Genomic DNA, 22316 nt, shown 5'->3' with positions numbered 1-22316 from the left:
AAAGGTCCTTATCAGACAATTACTAAGATATCTTTGAGGAAATGTGTCACATACACTCGTACACACAATTGATTCTTTATTTCTTTACCCTGGACAAGTACTAGTCAAGTCAATTTTATTTACATAGCAGTTTTTACAACAAATGTCACAAAGCAGCTTGGGTCCAGATCCCGAATGAGTAAGCCAGGGGTTGACAGTGAGGTGTGTGTGTGTGTGTGTGTGTGTGTGTGTGTGCAGGGATGATGTTGCGGTGTGTGTGTGTGCGTGGGGCGGTGTGTGTGTGTGTGTGTGTGCGGGGGTGATGGGGCGATGTGTGTGTGTGCGGGGGTGATGTTGTGGTGTGTATGTGTGTGTGTGGGGGTGATGGGGCTGTGTGTGTGTGTGTGTGTGTGTGTGTGTGTGCGGGGGTGATGTTGTGGTGTGTGCGGGAGTGACGTTGTGGTGTGTGTGTGTGTGTGTGTGTGCGGGGGTGATGGGGTGATGTGTGTGTGTGTGTGTGTGGGTGACATTGTGGTGTGTGTGTGTGTGTGCAGGGGTGATGGGGCGATGTGTGTGTGTGTGGGGGTGACATTGTGGTGTGTGTGTGTGTGTGTGTGTGTGTGCGCGCGCGTGTGCGCGGTGGCGACGTTGCGGTGTGTGTGTGTGTGTTTGGGGGGGGGGGGGGGGGGTGTGTGACGTGGTGATTATCTGGTCATCCGCATCTTCATCCCCTCCCCTGTGAGGCCAGCTCTGATTGGCTCTTGCTCAGACTCATCATCAGTGCTGGACCCCAGGAAGTGGGCGGTAGGTCATTTCCTGCACTGCCATGGCTGACGTGATGGACAGTGTTGCCAAGAAGTCCTGCTGAACTCTGGTTAAGGTCAGAGATCAGAAAGTCATTTCAGGTGGTTGTGGCAAACCAGTTAATAGAAATTATATTTATATTTCCAGATATAATTACATAATGGTAAACCAGCAGAATTAATAAGTATTAGGGGTGGGCATAGATTAATTTTTTAAAATCTAGATTAAACTCACTGAAATCTTGAAATTAATCTAGATTAAAATTGCTCATTCAGAATATGTGTGCTACCCAAGTAATGACTAAAAGTCAGTCTTTGTTTTATTTATTTCTTGTAAAGTGTCCTTGAGTGTTGTGAAAGGCGCTTTTAAATAAAATGTATTATTATTATTATGATGTATACAATGCTAATATCGGAATTAATTTAATATACACAAAGAAGCGGTTTGCTGCGAGATATTGTTAGGTTTCTCATTAAATGGCTTCAATAATATCTAAGTATAATCATGCTCTGGAGCTCTGTTCACTGAATTCCAAACACATGTTCCCATGAAGCTCAGCCAATCAGAATGAGCGCTCCAGGTCCTTCACTAACTCCGCCCCTCACTGTCTCTGCTCTTTGCAGGAGCTGGAGGAGAGCTTCCACATTAGCAGGATGGAGCAGATCGCCTTTGAATTCAATGTGCTGGTGTCTCTAGAGATGGTCCTCTACCTGCCCGAGAGCAGGTCACAACGCACTACCACCTGAGCCTTCCAGTCCCAGCCAGCCCAGCCAGAACTGACGCCCCCTTTGAGTGGGTGTGGTTTTGCAGACCGGCCTCAGGGAGGACTTCAGCACAACACTAAGTGCTTGTGGGTTAAATTGAACATTTGTTCTTGCTTTTTGTGTTTGTTTTTGGGTCTTATGCGAGGGTAATTAAATGACAGTAATATTAGCTAAAGCACTTAAATCAACTCCAAACACTCAAATAATAAGAGAGATTTCCTTAAACCTCTCTTTAAACATTATCTGTAGAACCAGCCTGCGTACCACGGACTTGTGCTAACGGGCCACCCAATGGAGGATGGGTTCCCTTTTGAGTCTTGGTCCTCCCAAGGTTTCTTCCTAATCCCCACCACCATAGGGAGTTTTTCCTTGCCACTGTCGCCTTGGCTTGCTCATTAGGGATCTGGACCCATACGATTGTAAAGCTGCTTTGTGACGTGTTGTGAAAGCTATATAAATAAATTTGACTTTGACTATACAACAAAAATAACTTCTATGTTTAATTTACAGTAGAACTATAATCCACACACTTCTTTGATTGGTGTATTTTTAGGCACACTGAAACAGCATATATAATTTACTATAGCTATAAATTATTATACATCTAAGCATTCCTGCTTTTAACCTATTAATGGTGATTATGTGTATAATTTTATGCAATGTATGTTTTTTTTTTTTATAGTTTGTCACTTGTACTACATCACTGTCCCACTAGTGGGCAGTATTTGACAGGGAGCTGTGTTGAGACCAGAGACCGTATGTATATATATATATATATATATATATATATATATATATATATATATATATATATATATATATATATATATATATATATATATACATACATATACTCTCAGAGGGCCTAAAAATATTCTTAAAACATAAATATATATAATATAATTTATCCAATTTTATTTAATCCACTTACAGTTTGACAATCGACATCTAAACAATTAGAAAAACATAAGCAAATACATTACTCACCCGTGTCAATCCAGAATTAGACAGATGATGTAATGTGAATTATGGTGATTTATTTATTTATTTTTTCTCTAACCTTAAAATGATCCCTTTAAGGTCACGGGTCGGCAACCCGCGGCTCCGGAGCCGCATGCAGCTCTTTATCCCTGTGATGCAGCTCAGCTTTTGAATAGAATTAATGAGTATTTAATTAACGTATATTATTTTTGAGACTTTAAAAAATGTTCGGGTGGAATTTTACAAATGTCCGGTATTTACTTTCGCTTTGCTTGAGTGACATGTCATCGTCACTGAAATAAATTTCCAATTATTTTGCTTTTGTGGCTCCGAGTCAAAAAGGTTGCCGACCCCTGCTTTAGGTCATGCTAGTCTGTAAATATTGGCTGCAATGTTAAGGTACAGTGCAATATGATTAATTGTATAAAATGCTTTCACTTTTATATGTAAAATTGACACAACACAATACATTATGTATTTCTTAACTTTTACTGTATTTGTAAAAAAATTTAATGAATACAATAGTAATACAATTGACAGAATAAATTGAAATTGTTTTAATTGTTCATGAGTTCATGTCTTCATTATGATTTTCCATTGCTTGGTCATAGAGAGGTATTTTGGCATGTAAGTGTTAAAGAAAAACATGTCACACCTCCTTTTCACCTCTTCTAATACACTGCTATCTCTCTAAACTCGCTGCACAAAGATATCATCATGGGCACAGATAACTAAATCACACCACTGCATACCAGTAATCAATAACTGGAACTGGATTTGCCAATAATAACAATGGCTCTCCTTCAATTTGTGTAGGCCTTGTGCCACTTTGAGGAATTTGCAGTCTACATAGCTTTGTGCATTTGGGCACTTAATTTCAACAAGCCCAAATGATGGACGCTCAAGTGTGTCATACACAAGTCCATCAGGTGATGCACCCAGCCAAGATGCATCTGGATGAATCACTAGCCCACACTTGGTCAAGTTCAAGTTTTTCAGAACTGCATAGTCCTTTAAGGCCCCTGTTTCCATTTCAAGTCCTCTCTTCATGTGTGCTGTTTGTCGTGTCCCTCGGATTATCCTTTCTGCCAGGCTTTCTGCAGCACCTGGACCTCTAACGTGGCTCACCTCTCTGAAATGTGAGGCAGTCACTCTTTCTCTCCTAAGTGAATGCCACTCAGGTGTAGCACTTTGGGATCTTGTTGCCTCCTCAATAAGGTGTGATTGTGACAAGGTCACAGAAAGTGAGCTTAGGTGTAGCTGTTCTTGGTGTGTTGGCACAAATGAATATTCAGGTGGGCTTAGATGGTAACATTCTAGTGGCAGACTCGGGAATGGGGGTGCATCCTCATGTATGACAACACTGTCAGATGGAGGTGGTGGTTGTTGATAGGACAGTACACTGCCAACTTGTACCTTCCCAAAGATGGAGTCCACAAGTGGCTTGTCAGGCGAGATGTTCATTGTGCAGATGAGTGGAAGAGAATCTGCTTTGATTCCAGCGTAGACTGGTCCATGATTGAGGGTGGCCGGGTGTGGGAGCTCACCGCTGTAGCCCTTGAAAAGTGTACTTCTGAAATAAAAGAAGAGTGAATAACATTTATTTTTACACATTGTAATCTGTTCACCAGCACAACTGATTGTGAATCACATATCACATGTCATCTGAAGTACAACGAGGCTAAATTAAATCTTGAAGAGAACAGGGTCTTATCAGATGATCAAAAGCATTCTTTTTTTTTTACCACACACTGTAATCTGCCTATTAAATTTGGTACTACATACCTAACTCCACTGGCTGTAGTAGCACCTGGTTTTGGCTTTAGGACAACCATGGCATCCACGGGTCCAGGCTTCACCCCCTATTAATTTAAAAGATGGTGTTAGTAAAGTGACTGTGATACATTAACTAACATTAAATAATGAAATAAGACAAACCATTGTTGGTGATTTATGCCACTTCTGTTCTGTCTGTGTGCATGAAAGGACAGGAGGGATCGACAGACATGCCAGATTCAGAATAATGAGCAGTCTGGAAAAGCAATGCAACCAAGTGTTTGCAGATTCCGCAACTAGCAACACAAGAGCAGTTGCTCTTAATGAGCACAACTGGCATTGAATCACGTAATGTCATCTGAAATACACAAGAGGCAATATTTAATATCTTGAAAAGAAGACTTCAGCAATGTCAATAGGCGCAATATCTGTCCCATCATGTTGGTAGTGGTGAATGTCACTTGTCTATTGTCTCATGTAACGTTTGTGCTGTTTTGCATCACTCTTAAAACACTTGGCTATACTGTCTTTCTATTCTACAGTGTTGTGCATGGTTCAATCTACTAGTTCACTGAGCAACTATAAACTAAATATATTTTAGATTTAAACTTCATTTTCACTCCAGATTAAATGCTTACACATAGGAGTGAAACAGGCCTACTTATATTTATATTATTTTGTTGTTTCCACCACCAACAACAGAACAGTGCAGGTTTTACTTCAACTGCTTCTTGAAGAGTGTTATCAGAATATGTTAATAGGTGTAAGTGTTGAAGCCATATGTTAATAAAGAAGATAAAAGATTTGAAAGACAGATTGACAGATTTTAGAAAATGCAGTTTGAAGAATAGCTGAGGTGGACTATATTCTGCTTTTGAGTCATAGAGGTAGATAACAATAGCTCGAACTGTAAAATAAACTCCCATTTGTTTACTATAGGCAAAATAGACTGCTAATGATTCCCACTCAGCTACTCTGCATTTGGCTACCATTGTAAGCTTTGAAAACCAATGCCTATGGTTATCACAGCTTACGTGAAGTAAGAGCAAGGATAAAAGATTGAACTTGTGTTGAACTCACTTTTGAACTTGTTCAACAGAACTTTGAACGTGACACTGAACAGAACTCGTGTCATTTTAACCAGTCCTACTCTCAGCTGGTGTGGCGTATCTGTTTTCTTCATAGATCTGTAGCAGTGAGCCCTCACTGTTATCTCGTTAGCCTTACTTTTGCCTGATACTTCCATCAGAAATACAAACATGTTTTTAAAAGGCATTTCTAGTACTAGGACAGGTCGGTTCGTTACTAAAAACAACATCACTTCATTAGACTGCCACCTCAGGCTAGCTAGCTAACTAGCGTCGGCCACTTACCTTCAAAATTGCAGAGGTAGGATGAAACGTAGAACTTGAAACCCTTTTCAAGTTGACTCTGTGTCGTTGTACTTGATGCTCTGACAATACGACGCACATCGTTGACGGTAAATTTCGGGAACTCCAACAGGCACCTTGTGAATTTAGACTCGGCCATAAACATCTGCACTTCCGCATACCAACCGGAAATACGGTACCATCCTGACACCAACGAGGAAGTGGTGCGTGCACCTAGGCCAATCAGGGCAAAACCAGTTTCAAATGACAGCAAAATTGACCAATCATATCTTCCCTCTTAGTGGGCGGGCTTAACTGTATGATAATTTCTGCCCGCTGTGGCGACGCTAGCTGTCGTTAGCGTTATTATTTATTTATTATTTACTTTTTTGTACATATGCTACTCAACTTGTTTAACTCTGATTCCTTGTATTACCACTTGTGCCTTGTTTTTGTTTGTAAGCGATTATTGTAAATAAAGGTAAAAAAAAAAAAAGGTTATTGTAGCAGCCTGGCTGAGTTGGTGTTTTGGTTAGAATAACAGGAAATTGTGATATCACGTGATACTCAACTTTGGAACGTTTGGTTTAGAATGTTTGGTTGGGAAGGTGGAATGTTTGGATTCAGTTTTGATGCTGAAAAGCTCAAAACAAGTCGCACGACATTTTGCTGAGAATTACAAACCTAAATAATCTAACAAATCTTTCTATTTTTTCTAGATCTTTCTCTCTTTCTATTCTTTCTATTTTTCAGGTGGAGAATGAGTTTTTACCCCAGGACAACTGACCAGCCAAGGCCTGGACAGGAACAGAACCACTTCAAAGACACACCAGGTTTTACCACTCATGGTGAGAAAAATACATTTTCATATACTGTACATCATTTTATACTTCTATGTAAGACAGTATATTAATTCTTATGAGTATGGATTTCCATAGGCTTATTCATAATAATTAAAAGTTAAATATACCCATTTATATAGTAGGTTTCTAAGGTTCAGAAAAATAACATGTTTATTTATTCTAGTGATGACTGTCAAGCTCTTTATTTCATGTGTGCAGGATAATGTAATTAATGGAGCATGGGTTATTTCTTTGATTTCTTTGACTCAGCACAATTTTCATAAATCCCACCATGTTACATATATGTATTAACATTGTCCATGTGGCCATGGAAAAAGCAAATAAAAATATTTTTTTTTAAAAAGAAACAGATTTCTAACATGACATCACATTCTTAAGCATTCTCCCCACATTCTAATGGCATCACATGGCACCATAGCCCTTGTTATAATCACTTGTTCATTGGGAAACACAAGGCATTTGAGCCTCACTGGGAGGCGTGCTGGGTTTCACTTTACCTGCTGTGGGATTTTCAGGTGTGCCCTACAACCCCCAAGCGACAGTGATCCACACGGATCCCTGTGGACCAGCACCCTTCCCTCACAGAAGGACGGCGGGACCCTCAGATGTCGGCCATGTTAACATCCCTGTAGAAGGACCACTCCACACTGGTACTGTGTAACACTGAAGATTACATGCGTATTCAACAAACCAAATAATCATGCATGATGAAGTAGAAAAAAACATTACATTTGTTTGTAAGGACTGGCAGAGGTGCAGAACCATCAGCTTTCTGCACATGACCTGACCAGTAAAACATCAGTTTTATCAGAAAATATGACATCACATATTCTTCAACATTGTAATGAATTCACATGGCACTGTAGCCCTGTGATATGTTTGGTGTAGAGTAGAGCACTTTAGAGTGGGCACCTTGACGACCCACATACAGTGTGGGTGTACTGTGACACTCTTTATCTGCTAGGCGGTTGTGTTTAGTCTAAGGTGATAATGCTTCGAATCATTGTTATACCAGCATAGTATAATACTGATAATACATGTATATGGATTACAGATGTCATTTTTCACTATTTTAGTACACCCCCAAACAATCTAAACAAAACATTGTCATGCTGCTTTGCTGGTTTCTGATACCTCATCTGGACTGTCTAGCAGTGTCTAGCAGAGGCGAGATGTGCTAGCCATGAGCAGAGCTAGGAGGTACTGTAGTTTGGCTCTTCAGTATCTACCAGTATCAGAATTAAAATAATTCTGAATTGTGCCAAAATAATTAAATTAGTGCTGTCAATTCCAGGTGCCGCGATTAAAAGTCCTCACCAGGATTTTGCTCTGGCTTCCTGGATTGTGTTGATTCCACTAATTTTACCTGAATTGCTAATTAGAAAATCTAGCAAGCTTGAGCAAAATCCTGGTGAGGACTTTTAATCGCGGCACCTGGAATTAACAGCACTAAATTAAATTGAATCAAATTGTATTGAAATGTAAGATTTCATGATGCAATGAACTAAAAGAATCATAACTAAGCTAAACTAAAACTGGGTCACACATATACTGAAGCTCTGATAAATGTCTTCCTGCTTCTGGGCTCACGGATGCCCTGCTTTCAGTTATTCAGTACTACTTCATTGTGCTGCCATTACATGAATTGTAGCAAGATGCATATGAGAAGTTGCCGTTCTCGGTCCATCTTGCTTGAATCATATTTCAGTGGCACTTTCAGATAAAGAAACATGCAACGTAGTACTAAGGCACTGAGAAATGTTATGGTGAGGTAATTTCTGCTAATGTCCTTATTCGCCCATGCAGGTGAAGTTGGCTCCAGCAGGTGTTCTAAACTGCCTGTGCTCACTTCACGCACGAGAGTGACCAGGTCAGGACTGATGAGGCCTTCTCCGCCCACCATCACAATGTTGCCTCCACTCCCCAAACCTGCTGGCCGAGAGCCACTCCGTGCCTTCAGGCCTGCCAAAGGTGAGCTCACTCTTTTGCTCTCCTGGAAATGGCATCCAAACCATTTGTTGCAGCAACTACAACAAAAAAAGTAAAAAAAAAAAAAAGTATTAAAAAAGCAAAAACTGCTTTGAAAGCCCTATAGGGGAGACCGGGTATGGTTGTAACATGGGGAGAGTTGTAACTCCATCAGTTCCACTGATCACGGATAAGATAGGAGTCATATGATCATTTCAGTATTTACCCAATTCCTCCCTGATCCCACATGGTGAATATCAAGGCTGTAAACAGGCACATGCCGATTCCATCGAGAAAAAACTGAATGTATTTCATGTTCCATTCTTTACTTTAGCTGTGATATGTTTGGTGTAGAGTAGAGCACTTTAGAGTGGGCACCTTGACAGCCCACATACAGTGACACTCGTTATCTGCTAGGCGGTTGTGTTTAGTCTAAGGCAGGGGTCTCCAACCTTTTTGAGACTGGGAGCTACTTCTTGGATACAAATTATTGCGGAGGGTTACCAGATTAGAACGCATCAATCGAACGAAAAGTTGGTTTGGGGGGGGTGGGGGGGGGGGTGGCGAGGCGAACGAAAGTTGCGTGTAATAATAATAGTAGCAAAAACATGACGTGGCGACTCATGACGTGGGTGACCCCTGGTTTATTCAATATTGACGGCAGCCTAACTTTTTGATTGACAGCTAATTGAGCAATAGCAAACGAGAGAGAGTGTGTTATAGTGAATATATGTACATGCCGTTACTTGACAACGCGTCCGCGGAGTGATACAGAGAACAAGAATACCGTGCTGTTATCACACATATCTGCAGGGTTAGAACACTTCTCAACCAGTCGGATTGTGAACTAACTGTTGTATAATTGGCGAATAATCATTTAGTGTTAGAAGGGGAGGGACAACTGTGAATTTTGATTGGACATGAATTTAAGTAGATTTCTCGATGGGACCAATTAGGTTTACAAATTTATATGTAATTCATTGGCCCTTTGGCGAGCTATTCGGAAAGGGGTGGCGAGCTACTGGTAGCTCGCGAGCGACGTGTTGGAGACCCCTGGTCTAAGGTTATAATGCTTCGAATCATTGTTATACCAGCATAGTATAATACTGATAATACATGTATATGGATTACAGATGTCATTTATCACTATTTTAGTACACCCCCAAACAATATAAACAAAACATTGTCATGCTGCTTTGCTGGCTTTTGATACCTCATCTGGACTGCTGCCAAAGCATATATCTATTAATCTTTGTAATCTATGTAACATGGCTTCTTTAAGTATTGGGTATCACCTGGCCAGCATTAAGCAGTGGCATGCAGCAGCAGTCTGTGTGATATAAGGAGTTTGTGCTTTGTACCTACTTCTGTTGGCAAGGACAATGTGAGCTTACAAGCAAGACTAGACTTGAATGTTTTATTGCAGTCAGTTGATTGTGCCAGCACCCTACTCCCCAGAATGCCAATCCCACATGCCAAAATATCCATTATCATAATCTATTATTATTTAAAATGCAGTATGATCTGCAGGTCTTAATTTCATATGCTGGTCTGAAGATTGAACGTGTCCTCTACAGTTCTGTCTGTGTTTCATGTCCAGGTTCAGTGGAGCCTCCCCAGCTCCACTCTCCAGGGTGGAGGAGAGAGAGAGTGGGGAGACTTCACGGGAGCGGCAGACATCTTCAACCCTTGCTCCCAGACATCTTCGAAGCAGCTAACCCCAGTGATGCTGGTAGAGGTGACTTATTGATGTTGGCTTTACTTTATATGTCATTGAAATACCTGTACAAAATGTAGAATTTATAATGTTGCATCATTTGTTTTGTGTTAAAATATTGCTAAATACGATATTTGGGAACAAGGAGATCAGTTAGTCAGAAACTTCACTCAGGTGTCAAGTGAGCGGAGCTAAACTCATGAGCATGGATGCCCTTTCCCACGCAGGTTTGCCCAAATCCAGCCGCTTGCTACCTGGGAACCCCCCCGGGTATTTCCTACTGCCCTCCTACCCTCTGGCCACTCTTCCGGGAGTGCAGCGAGATACAAGCCCTCGGCGCAGAGACCCGGGCCCGTGGAGGGACAGTACTGGTGAGTGCATGGCTACGTTGCTAAGAACGTGCTAGGCACACACAGTGAGGCATGGCTGGTTATTTGGGTGCCCGCTTAAGTTAAGTTGGTCTTGCACTAAGCTTGTCTTGCACTTGTTCCCACGTCAGTGGTAAATTGATGAGCAGATCTAATTTTGTGGTCATATATTCTATATGAATTTAATTTTAACCAACAAATGTGCATATACGTAGATCATTTATAGTCACCACTTGTCAAATGTACAAAATACTTAAATTCAAATTTGATGATCTTCATCTGACATGGTTTCACTCAGTAATGGAACAGTGTCTAGCAGAGGCGAGATGTGCTAGCCATTAGCAGAGCTAGGCTAATGTATCTACCAGTATCAGAATTAAAATAATTCTGAATTGTGCCAAAATAATTAAATTGAATCAAATTGTAAAACTGGGTCACACATATACTGAAGCTCTGATAAATGTCTTCCTGCTTCTGGGCTCACGGATGCCCTGCTTTCAGTTATTCAGTACTACTTCATTGTGCTGCCATTACATGAATTGTAGCAAGATGCATATGAGAAGTTGCCGTTCTCGGTCCATCTTGCTTGAATCATATTTCAGTGGCACTTTCAGATAAAGAAACATGCAACGTAGTACTAAGGCACTGAGAAATGTTATGGTGAGGTAATTTCTGCTAATGGCCTTATTCACCCATGCAGGTGAAGTTGGCTCCAGCAGGTGTTCCAAACTGCCTGTGCTCACTTCACGCACGAGAGGGACCTCGTCAGGACTGATGAGACCTTCTCCGCCCACCTCCCCAGTGGAAGCCCTGCAGGAGGAGAAGCCTGGCAGGAACCTCCACCTGGACCTCGCCCTCATACATGACCCAGATGAGGAGCCAGTGGACAAGGAGGAGGTCAGTAGGAACATATATCATGTTGTACATAGTTGGAGTATCTCAGTCTCATGCATTAGTTTAACTAGTAAGTAAGTAAGTTTATTTATAAAGCACATTTTTTATGACGGAGTCAACCAAAGTGCTGTATAGAGGCTAAAAAGTACAATATATGCCCAACTCATAAAGAAAAAACATGTAGAATTTTACATAGCATAAAACATTTAAAATACATACAAATACACCAACTGATTACACCAACTGATACAACATAACTGATAGATTTCTTTGGTTGCTGCCTGCAAATGTTACTCAAGTGTTGTACTTTCTGGATTTTAATGCATAAACACAGCATTGGTCCTAATATAAGCTGACAAACCTAACGTCTGTGTTTACATAATAAAGGCCCTGTAGCATCCCAGTATTAAATCTGACCATGCATGCGATATGCTTTGCTTAGGTGTCCAAATATGATGAGATGATGTTTCCTTCTGCTGATGCTACATTTGCGTTTATCTCAGTTGTTAAGGATATCAACATAGTCCTAGCACTATGAGAGGGAGCATTGTCTGGTTGAGAGTATCCATCTCACTTTGGGTATATGGTGGCTGTGAATAAATAAATTAACCTAGTTAAGATATGAAGAGTTTGGTTCCAAAACGCTATAAATCCATTTTGATCAATTTGAGTAAAAATGTGTTTTCTTTAAGTGGTAGGCTGAAAACCACAGTTTTTTGTTTCAAACTATCAAATACCATACTAAGGTTAAAAAAACACAAACAAATTAAATCAAGATTTTAATATTTAAAGATTTATTTAAAAAAAACAATTCATTTTTTCACAAAACGCAATAAATCCATGCCATGTTTTTTTCAAAATGTCTTATATATCCTTTGTCATTATTAGAAATTTTTTTTGACTGAAAATGTGCAAAATACAATAATAAATAACTGTAAATTGTACATCTTAATATAATAGTTTGACCATTGGGCCTAAAAACACAAATTCATATAATATATAAATTTATATTATTATAATATAATAACCCTGCTCCTAGCTTGGTTATGAACAACCCCCAGCAAACAGTGTTTGTACATGAGTCACAGAGCTAAATCTTTTCCACGTTTGATAATTTTGCGAGCTAAACGTGCGCACTTTAGCCAGTCCGTCTATTTCGCGGCGATGTAACGATTCTCGGTTAGGGGCTGGATAGTCTGCCGCTGATATTCTGCCGCCGACAGTGGGACTGGTCAGAACCTGGGCATTGATAAAATAAAATAAATATATCTCTTTTTCCAATAACTGCTATACGAACAGGCTCCTCTATATCATCAAAACCGTTCATTTTTGCGGACTTTGAGAGTGAAAAACGAGACATATTTTAACAAAGTAAGCTACATGAAATGCCGGGCGGCTCAACAGGTCGCGTGCTATGATGTTTACATTCCGTATCTGGTGGTGCACTGTGATTGGATGAGTGGAGATGTGGCGTACTGCGGGAAATCAGGATTGGCGATTGTTGCATTTTGGAAGGAAAGAGAGAAAGCAGGGCAGTATTACACGGCGGATGTGGCGTTTTGATAAAAATTGAATATTGGCTTTTCAAGAGTGGTCACATACCATTCTGATTCTAACTCTTTTTTTTTTTAACTGCATTTATCGCGTTTCGGAACCAAACTCTTCATATATTCTGGCATCAAGGCATTGATATGTAGTTAATAATAATAGACCCAGTAAATGTCATTTACCTAACATACAGGGAGGATCCAGCTTTAAACTGGGCAAAATTTGTGTTTCTTTGGTCATTCAATACTTGTATAGTATTGTTGTATGTACTTGTACTTGACGGATATAGTGGGTATGGGCAGTTGCACTTGGGCTGACAGACTCTTTATTTTTCAGATGATGAACTCCCTGCGCCTCTTGCGTAAAAGAGTGGCTAAGAAGCGGGCTAAGGTGAATGCGAGTGGCAGAGAAGCAATGTTGCCTCCACTCACCAAACCTGCTGGCCGAGAGCCACTCCGTGCCTTCAGGCCTGCCAAAGGTGAGCTCACTCTTTTGCTCTCCTGGAAATGGCATCCAAACCATTTGTTGCAGCAACAACAACAAAAAAAGTAAAAGAAAAAAGTATTAAAAAAGTAAAAACTGCTTTGAAAGCCCTATACTACAAACAAAAAGCCCCTGCTGATCCTCTTGTACATTGCTATACCTGCACCCATTAACATTGTTTTTCTGCACCATGAAGAAACCACTATGAAACCAGAAGTTATATTTGAGATTTTTGATAGAGTATGTGTTAATATGTATTGTGCTTTTCAGGATCTCAAGTGCAAAGCACCAGGGCGTCCCCTGCTGACGACATGTCTGAAGGAGTAATTGGCAGAGGTTGGAATTGGTTTGCTGTTAACACTGCATTACACAACACAATGTTTTAAATCTAGTTCTCCATGTTGAATAATGTTTTGCTGTCTTCAGGCTGATTTGACCAAAGTTGAGCTGATAGCCCTAAAAGTCCTAGTCAGTTTGTTTGGGTTCTGGTAAAGTGTGAGTGTCTTTTGTTTTATGGTGCCTGTCATGCATTTATAGCAGTTAACACTTATTGGGACACTTGTAAAGCTGCTTTGTGACAACAACTGTTGTAAAAAGCGCTATATAAATACATTTTGATTGATTGATTGATTGGTATTCCTCTCTAGATGAACTCAAACCAGGAACTCCCCGGAAGGATCCCTACTCGCAGCAGACTTTACGGCCCTTCTCCAAACCAGACCTCGCTCTCGCTCAGAGCTTCAGTCTGCTTAGCTCTGATGACTGGTAAGTCACACCTGCAAAATTCTGAAGCATTTGGCTAGGGCAGGTTAAACAGCAAGTCATTTATGGTGTTCTGCATATATGGTAAGTATGCATGTATTTAGTGAAGTTTTTTCCTCTTTGTCCCTTTTCTTGTAGCATTTTTTCTTGCAGTAGCCGATGGTTACAGTGTGTGTCTATGTCCAATATCTTTATACAGGGAGAAGAAAATTGAAGGGTTGATGTTAATCCGTAGATTGGCTCAGCATCACTCTGATGTGCTTGGCAGCAGGCTTCATGAGGTCTGCATTGTTCTTATTCAAGAGGTAAGCCACTAGATTTGCTGACTGTGTATCGGTCTGAATTCTAAAATTGGCAGACACCATGAGCATGTACATATTACAGGTGATGTTGCTGACAAAGTCAAGTCAGAGTTAGCATAGCACTTTGAAATTCCTTTTTTATAAAAACATTTCTCATCTAATTGAAATTCAGATGGCATAGCTAACTGTAATTAGTGATTAAGGTATTTCCGCCTACATAACACATTGCAGTGGTGGATTATACTTATTACGATGGCGGTGGCAGTGTTGGATGTGGCTGAAACGAGCTGGAACGTTGTCTTTCCTGCAGGTGCTGCACCTGCGCTCTGCCGTGTCCCGCATGGCGGTGGTGTCCTTGAGGGAGTTGTACTCCAGCCTGCAGAAAGGGATGGACCAGGAAGTGGAGGCTACAGCTAAGGTCCTCCTCCACAAAGCAGCGGAGTCCAATGCCTTCATCAGGCAGGACGTGGACACAGCTCTGGACAGCATGGTGCAGAACTGCACCCCCATTCGGAGCATGAACGCCCTTCTCGCTGGAGGACTCTGGTCAGTTAGCCTGCAGTGAGCTTTAAACTGAGGCTTTCAGATAATTTTTACTTCTCCATTGTTCTTTCAAAATATTGCCCTGGCCTATATCAATCAGGGTGGCCGCGAGAGAGATTATAGGACGGCATATTCCAAAAAAAGTGATTTACGACTTTGACCTCTAGTTGACCACCCCCCCCCCCCCCACCCCCCCCCCCCACCCCCCCCCCCTCCACCACTCCCCCCCCCCCCCCCACCCCCCACCCCCCTCCCCCTACCCCTCCCCACCCCTCCCCCTCCTCCCCCTCTGCCCCTCCACCCCACCCCAACTCATGACATCATCATCACATTAATCACGTCAAGACGACCAAAGAGTATTAAGTTGTGCTTTGAAATTTTGCTTGATAAGGTTATTTAAATCATTATTTTGATCTTCTTTGATGGTGACTCACCGGAGCCGTATAACCCTAGACACCTGCGACACACACACACACACACATACATAAACAAACACATGCACAAACACGTGCACAAACCCTAGTCACACAGACCAGTGCTAAAAGATAGGGATCTCAGACACACACACACACCTGTAGTCTCACACACACACACACACACACACCCACTCCCCTGAACAGGAGGATCTCAGACACACACACACACACCCCTAGTCACACACACCCACTCCCCTGAACAGAACAGCGCACACACACACCCCTAGTCACACACACCCACTCCCCTGAACAGAACAGCACACACACACACACACATACATACCCCCTAGTAACACAGAACCGCGCATGCGCACACAAATATGCTTACTTTGAGTAACTTCAAACAGTTAACAAAACTCTGATGAACCAATGAGGAGGCAATCTCAACAGACCAATCCGGGGTGCGTGTTTAGCGCACGAGCATTTAAAGGGAGAGAGGGGGAACGTTTCCTTGAGGAGTCACCATGCAGTCTATGGTGGTAAGCGATTGTCCGTACGCTCCTAAAAAAAGTTTCAAGTGGAAAAGAAGAATCGATCCGATGGCGCAGGGCGACACTCAACGCTACTGGCCTCTGAAAGATGAAAGGGGTGCCGGAGGGTACTTTTTTGACGAGAACACCTGCACGGTTACCTTCTTCACGATCCCAAGAACGGCCGGCCTTGTATTTGAGAATGCTACAGAGAAAGTGGAATACGATCTGTACGACTGGAAGGAGTTCAGAAGATGGCGTACAGAGTTTGAATACCTTGTGGAGAGAGGAGAAGTGCCACTTCATACTATTAAGGAGCACGAATGGAAAGGTTACAGAAGCCCGTACCACGTTTTCAACATCCGAGCGTGTATGCTCGCCGAGGGAGTAGTAGACCTCTGTTTGGCGGTGACCTGCTCGCGTAAACGCGGGGCTCCCGGAGATGACGCTGGGAAAAATGGTGAGGTGAAGTACGGGCGTCTCAACTGGTACCACTTGCTAAAGTATTTCGCCTTGGTCGATAATCTGTTCAAGAATATGATGAAAAACATGGGCATTGAAACTATTAAGACGAATCTGTACGGCATGTTTGAGGAGTGCAAAGAAGAAAAAGTCGTGCCTCCGTCGCAAATCATCGAGGAACCCTACGAGGAGGACTCCTCCCACTCCTCATCATCCGATATAAATGAGCCGACCATAGCCGAGCAAGACAAACTGGTCATCATCGACAAACTGGTCATCATCGACATGGCGAGCCTAGAGGAGGATCTCGAGACCTCTTCCTCGTCGAGCTCTAATGACGACGAAGAACAGCCTCCTTCAGATCCTGAAGATAAAGAGAACGTGCCTCCCGAAACACCTTCAGTCGAAAAAACAGCCGATGAGATAGACGGCGTTCTCAGCACGAAGGTGCTAAAGATCATTCGAACCGTGATCGGAACCCTGCTGGATGGGATTATCGATAAGGATATCAAGGAAAACTGCAACGGATGCGCTATCGATCACCCGAGTCAACGTCAGCACCAATGCCTGAGCGACCCTGGCCCTAGCTATTTCTGTCTGAACCTACCCAAGCTGCTTAAGAAGGTGTTCAAGCCGTGGTTCCCGCAAACGGTGACCGTAGCGCTGAATATGTGCGGTGTCTCAAATCCACCTCCTCACAGCAAGATCTCCGCCGCTGCTGAGGCGATGATGATGGAGCTAAAACACGAAAGTAACATCAAAGATGCTCTGAGAGAGATTGAAGAGCAAAGTCAGGATCTGTGCGAGGACCTGCAGGAGCGCCTTAAGGACATTTGGACGCTGCAAGAAACCATGGCCCTTGACGAGTCGTCTGAAAAAGAAGCCTCAACAGTCTGAAAATTGAGAGGAAATGTTCTAAACTATGGGAAACCTGGTCAGCAGGCGTGACGGTTCTACATCCGAGAACAATCAATTAATAAGGGACATGATCTCTTTGTTCAGCAACACCGTCGACGTCACAGCTTACGATCTCGCCGATGAGAGATTATCTGCTTTAAAAAAACTGATGTGTGTAGTACGGGAATCTAGCGGTCTATGGAGTTCTCTGATCACCGAAGCCAATAATACTAGTTATCCGGCGCATACGTATATATCACGCATTCTTTCTTGCATGTTTGAAAAACCCTTTGTATGTAAAGACGCTCACCTATTATGCATTTTCACCTTTGTAACCGACGTGTGTGTTTTGAAACTAAGTAAAGATGAAAAGGTTGATGTAAAAGAAGCCTTTGAACATACTCTTTCATTATTAAATGAACATAATATAAATGTAATCTCTTTTGCCAAAAGTTTGTTTATGAAACCATAAAGCATTGTAACCTCATTTGCCAATTTCTTTTTATAAAAACTATTAAGCAATGTATCCTCATTTGCCATTTTCTTTTTATAAAAACTATTAAGCAATGTAATCTCATGTCAAGTTTTGTTTTATAAAAACTATTAAGCAATGTAATCTCATGTGCCAAGTTTGATAATAAAACCACGAAACAACGTATTTGTTGCATCATTGTATTCGGATCAACATGACCGAACGTTTGCTGAAAAAGATTTACTATAACCCCTCAAACCCCGGGTCTTACGGTGGGGTAGCGGGTCTGCAAAGGAGCGTTGAGGAGAAGACCGGTAAAAAAGTAGATGCTGAAAAAATCAAAACCTGGTTAGCGGCGCAGGATGCTTACACTCTACATAAACCGGTCTCAGGGAAATTTAAAAGAAACAGAGTAGTCGTGAAACACATTGACGAGCAATGGCAAGCCGATCTGGTAGATATGTCCGGCTTATCGGAGCATAACGACGGTGCAAAGTTCATGCTAACCTGTATAGATATACTATCCAAATACGCGTGGGTGCGCGTCCTAAAGAACAAGACCGGCGTCGAGGTTACCAAGGCCTTCGAATCGATTCTCAAGGAGAGGAGGGTTCCTAAAAAACTTCAGACCGACGAAGGGAAAGAATTCTTTAACAACAGATTCCAGGCATTAATGAAAAACAATAACATCGTTCACTTTGCTACCGGGACCGGACAGAAAGCCTGCGTGTGTGAGCGGTTCAACAGGACGTTAAAAACCAGAATGTGGAGATACTTCACGGCCGTCAATACGAGAAAATACGTAGACGTGGTGCAAGACCTGGTTCACGCCTACAACCGCAGCTATCATAGCAGCATCAAAATGAAGCCCTCAGAAGTGAACGAGGGAAACTCTTTCAAAGTTTTTAAAACCCTGTATGGATTGTTTGCGCCGAGAGAGCAAAGAAAAAAATTGAGTTTCAAGTTTAAAGTCGGCGATACCGTTAGAATTTCGCGATTAAAACATCAGTTTGAGAAAGGTTACGTACAGAACTTTACGGATGAATATTTTACCGTTTCTGAACGAATAGGGAGAGATCCTCCCGTATACAAACTGCAAGATTACGACGGTGAAAATTTACAAGGAACCTTTTATGAGCAGGAGCTGCAAAAGATTATACTCGGTAAAGATAAGGCTTTTAAAATAGAAAAGATTATATCTGAAAAGACTAGGAACCGAAAGAAGATTTGTCTGGTCAAGTGGGTCGGATGGCCGGACAAGTTTAACTCGTGGATTCCTGCCGAGGAAATCCGCGACATCGTGAAAGGATAAAAGGAGGCGTTGTACTTTTGCATAAAATTATAACTCCGTAATCATGGAGGAAAGCGGATTCTTCGTTACTCTCCCGAGCAACGCTTCGAGAGGCGTATACCCCAATAACAGAATTTCGAGCTACAGGACGCATTTCTTAAAACCTATAGAGTTGTCTGGTGAGTGGGAGGTAGCACTCGCGGAGGTGCAATATCCTAACACGTGGTTCAATCTGCATGAGAAGAACGGCATGGAACCTACCTTTATAGTTAGAAGGGAAGGCGTCGAGAGCAAGAGGTTTTTTATTTCGCAAGGGTATTACGATGACATAAACCTCATCGTAAAGGAAATGAATAAGAAGATGAAATCTTTTGACCCCGAACTAAAGTTAGAATACCGTCCGTTGATAAACAAAATCCGACTTGCGGCCTCCACCAAACCCTATTGTTTGGAGGCTAAAGGTAACCTTTCGCTTATTCTCGGTCTGGCATCCAAACACCTCATGCAGGAAGAGCCGGAGGCACCCTTTCCTACGGATCTTCGCGGAGGGATTTACTCATTGTTCATGTATACCGATATTATACAATATCAGAGAGTGGGGGACAGCTTTGTGCCTCTGTTGAGATGCGTACATATAGGGGGGAATAAACACGATTTCGTCACAGTAACGTATGATAAGCCACACTACGTACGTGTTACCAAAGCTCTCATAAACGATATAACCGTCGAAATCAAATCCGATCAAAATATCGAAGTACCTTTTCAATACGGGAAAGTTATAGCTAAACTTCACTTTAGACCGGTAAAACATTCATTCTGCATTTGAAGAAAAGAAAGAAAGAAAAAAAAATGCATCGAACGAGTTACGGAGATCCTCAGATCTATGTGGACTACTATAAGCATCAAGCCGGAAATGGTCTTCCGGGGTTCCAAGGATCCCCGGTCATGTATGGGGCGGGACTCGGTGGTATGTTCAAATCGCTTTTTAGGATGGCGGTTCCCCTTATCAAAAGAGGATTCTCTATTGCAACGCCTCATTTAAAAACCGCCGCGAAAGGGATAGTAGGCGACGTGATTAGCAACTTTGTGGCCAAGAAGCAAGAGGGATCGGGACTCGCCGCCATTGCCCGCAGGAACGCTAGGTGTCCTCCCGGAAGACGCCTCGCGTCATCGTATAAAAAACGCAACGTCGTCGCGAGTAAGGTCAAAGTGAAGAATAAAACCAAACGAAGAAGCGGTAAACGTCCTTCCTCCGACAACAAAAGAAAACTGAACATCTTCTAGAACAGCTATGGCCTTTCTGCATAGTATGTCGACCGAATGCGCCAAAACGGAACTGGATATCTTCACTCTGCCTTATACTCAAACGAGTATCGAAAAGTACGCGTACGTGGAAATACCACCGCTTTCATCCGTTGCAGATGGAGGGGCGCCGATAGATTTTTACGTAGCGGGTAATAGCGACGATTACCTGGATCTCAACAACACTTTTTTATACCTAAGATGTAAAATCACAAACCCTGACGGAACCGACATAGCCGCCGACGCAAAGGTCGGCGTCGTGAACTACCCGATAGCCTCCCTTTTTTCACAAGTGGACGTTATGCTAGGAGACCGACTCATCAGTCAGTCGAGTAATACGTACCCTTACAGAGCAGTCATGGAATGCCTCATGAATTACGGCAAGGACACGCTGGAGACTCAGTTTTCAAGCGGTATGTTTTACAAGGACACTGCGGAGCATATGGATGCTACGGACCCGGCGGGCCGGAACATGGGTCTCAGAAGCAGAGCCGCGTTTAGCGGCGAAAGTAGTCCCTTTGACCTGATCGGATACATTCACTCCGATATATTTTTTCAGGATAAATTTTTACTGAACGGAGTGGACCTGAAAATTAAATTTGTAAGGAGTAAAGACGAGTTTTGTCTGATGAAAGAAGGACAGACGGACTACGTTATAAAAATACTCACGGCTTCTCTTTTTGTGAAAAAAGTCACCGTGTCTCCCGCTGTGAAGTTGGGCCACGCGCACGCGCTTCTGAACGCCACAGCCAAGTACCCCATGGAAAGGGTGTGCATGAAGACCTTCAGTTTACCCGCGGGGAGCCGCGTATGCACCCAAGAAAATCTGTTCCTGGGCCCTCTTCCAAAAACCGTCGTTATAGGAATGGTGGATAACGACGCGTACGTAGGAGCCTACAATAAAAACCCCTTTAATTTCAAACACTACGACACGGAGTTTATCGCACTCTACGTGGACGGAACCCAACATCCCGCTAAGCCTTTTCAACCGAATTTTCAAGCCGGTAACGCCGTTCGCGAATATCACTCGCTAATTCTGGCTTCGGGAAAACACCTTAAAGATCAAGCTCTTTCCATCGGTCGTGAAGAGTACATAGGAGGCTACACATTGCTGGCTTTCAATCTATCCCCCGACGATGAAGGAGGGCAGCATCTGTCGCTGATAAAGTCCGGAAATATGAGAATGGAACTCCGGTTTAAAAATCCTCTGCCGAGGACCATAAATCTCGTTATTTACGCAACGTTCGATACCATACTGCAAATAAATAACCACCGTAACGTGCTCATCGACTACCAATAAAAACGCATGGACACCGGAGAACTTACCGAGGTGATGAGAAGCTGCCGCGCTTTGGAGAAAGTCTTTTCGGGAGTGGTTCCCTGCGACCGGCTACCTAGCATTAAGCTGAAACGCTTTCCCGCCATGTTTGTCGTAAACACGCACCCCAGTCATATGCCCGGGGAGCACTGGTTGGCCCTGTGTCTGAACGACGAAAGGTCCGGAGAATTTTTTGATTCTTACGGTAACCCTCCAGACTACGAACTCTTTCCTAAATCTATTTATTCATTTATGAAAAAGAACTGCAAAGAAATAAGACATAACTCTACACAAGTTCAGAGCTTTGATTCCGTTTGCTGCGGCCCTCACTGCGTTTTCTTTTTATGTCAAAGGGCTAAAGGAAGATCGTTTAATCAAGTTATATCGAATTATAAGGACGATGTAAAAATCAACGATAAAATGGTTGTAGCTTTTGTCAAAAAAATGTACACTAGACTGAATAAGAGATGTTCCGTTACTTGTAATCAGCGAGCGTGTTCCGGCGA

At 42.4% G+C, this 22316-nt stretch overlaps 2 protein-coding genes and 1 long non-coding RNA gene across 4 annotated transcripts in view; 2 read left to right on the top strand and 1 right to left on the bottom strand.

Annotated features, from left to right (window-relative positions):
* The window catches only part of LOC143485361 (uncharacterized), a 207038-nt gene that overhangs the window by 137490 nt on the left and 47232 nt on the right, over window positions 1-22316 (top strand). The window lies entirely within an intron of this gene.
* Window positions 4474-14528, bottom strand: LOC143485367 (uncharacterized). Of its 2 annotated transcripts, XR_013122854.1 has the most exons (5): window positions 13464-14528; window positions 8387-8564; window positions 7035-7163; window positions 5678-5908; window positions 4474-4560 (listed from the first exon to the last, which is right to left on the bottom strand). It is a non-coding gene; the product is annotated as an uncharacterized LOC143485367 (long non-coding RNA). The 2 variants fall into 2 exon arrangements; XR_013122853.1 differs by lacking the exon at window positions 4474-4560 and having other exon boundaries at window positions 4993-5908.
* LOC143485363 (uncharacterized) lies at window positions 6271-15293 on the top strand. Its single transcript, XM_076984759.1, has 11 exons — window positions 6271-6522; window positions 7053-7187; window positions 8344-8508; window positions 10106-10243; window positions 10450-10593; window positions 11291-11487; window positions 13369-13510; window positions 13786-13851; window positions 14163-14280; window positions 14477-14582; window positions 14890-15293. The coding sequence occupies exons 1-11, from the start codon at window positions 6435-6437 to the stop codon at window positions 15142-15144; spliced, it is 1554 nt and encodes a 517-aa protein (XP_076840874.1). The 5' UTR covers window positions 6271-6434; the 3' UTR covers window positions 15145-15293.

The sequence above is a fragment of the Brachyhypopomus gauderio genome, unplaced genomic scaffold, assembly GCF_052324685.1.
Source record: "Brachyhypopomus gauderio isolate BG-103 unplaced genomic scaffold, BGAUD_0.2 sc34, whole genome shotgun sequence".
NCBI lineage: Eukaryota > Metazoa > Chordata > Actinopteri > Gymnotiformes > Hypopomidae > Brachyhypopomus > Brachyhypopomus gauderio.
Note: the sequence above shows the minus strand (reverse complement) of the source record. Positions and strands in the feature narration are given on the sequence as shown.

Excerpts from the sequence above, each read along its gene's own strand:
- LOC143485363 (XM_076984759.1), top strand. The coding sequence starts at position 6,435 with ATGAGTTTTTACCCCAGGACAACTGACCAGCCAAGGCCTGGACAGGAA. Across the intron at positions 10,594-11,290 it reads CCCGTGGAGGGACAGTACTG|GTGAAGTTGGCTCCAGCAGG; the intron begins GTGAGTGCATGG and ends TCACCCATGCAG. Across the intron at positions 13,852-14,162 it reads TGAAGGAGTAATTGGCAGAG|ATGAACTCAAACCAGGAACT; the intron begins GTTGGAATTGGT and ends ATTCCTCTCTAG.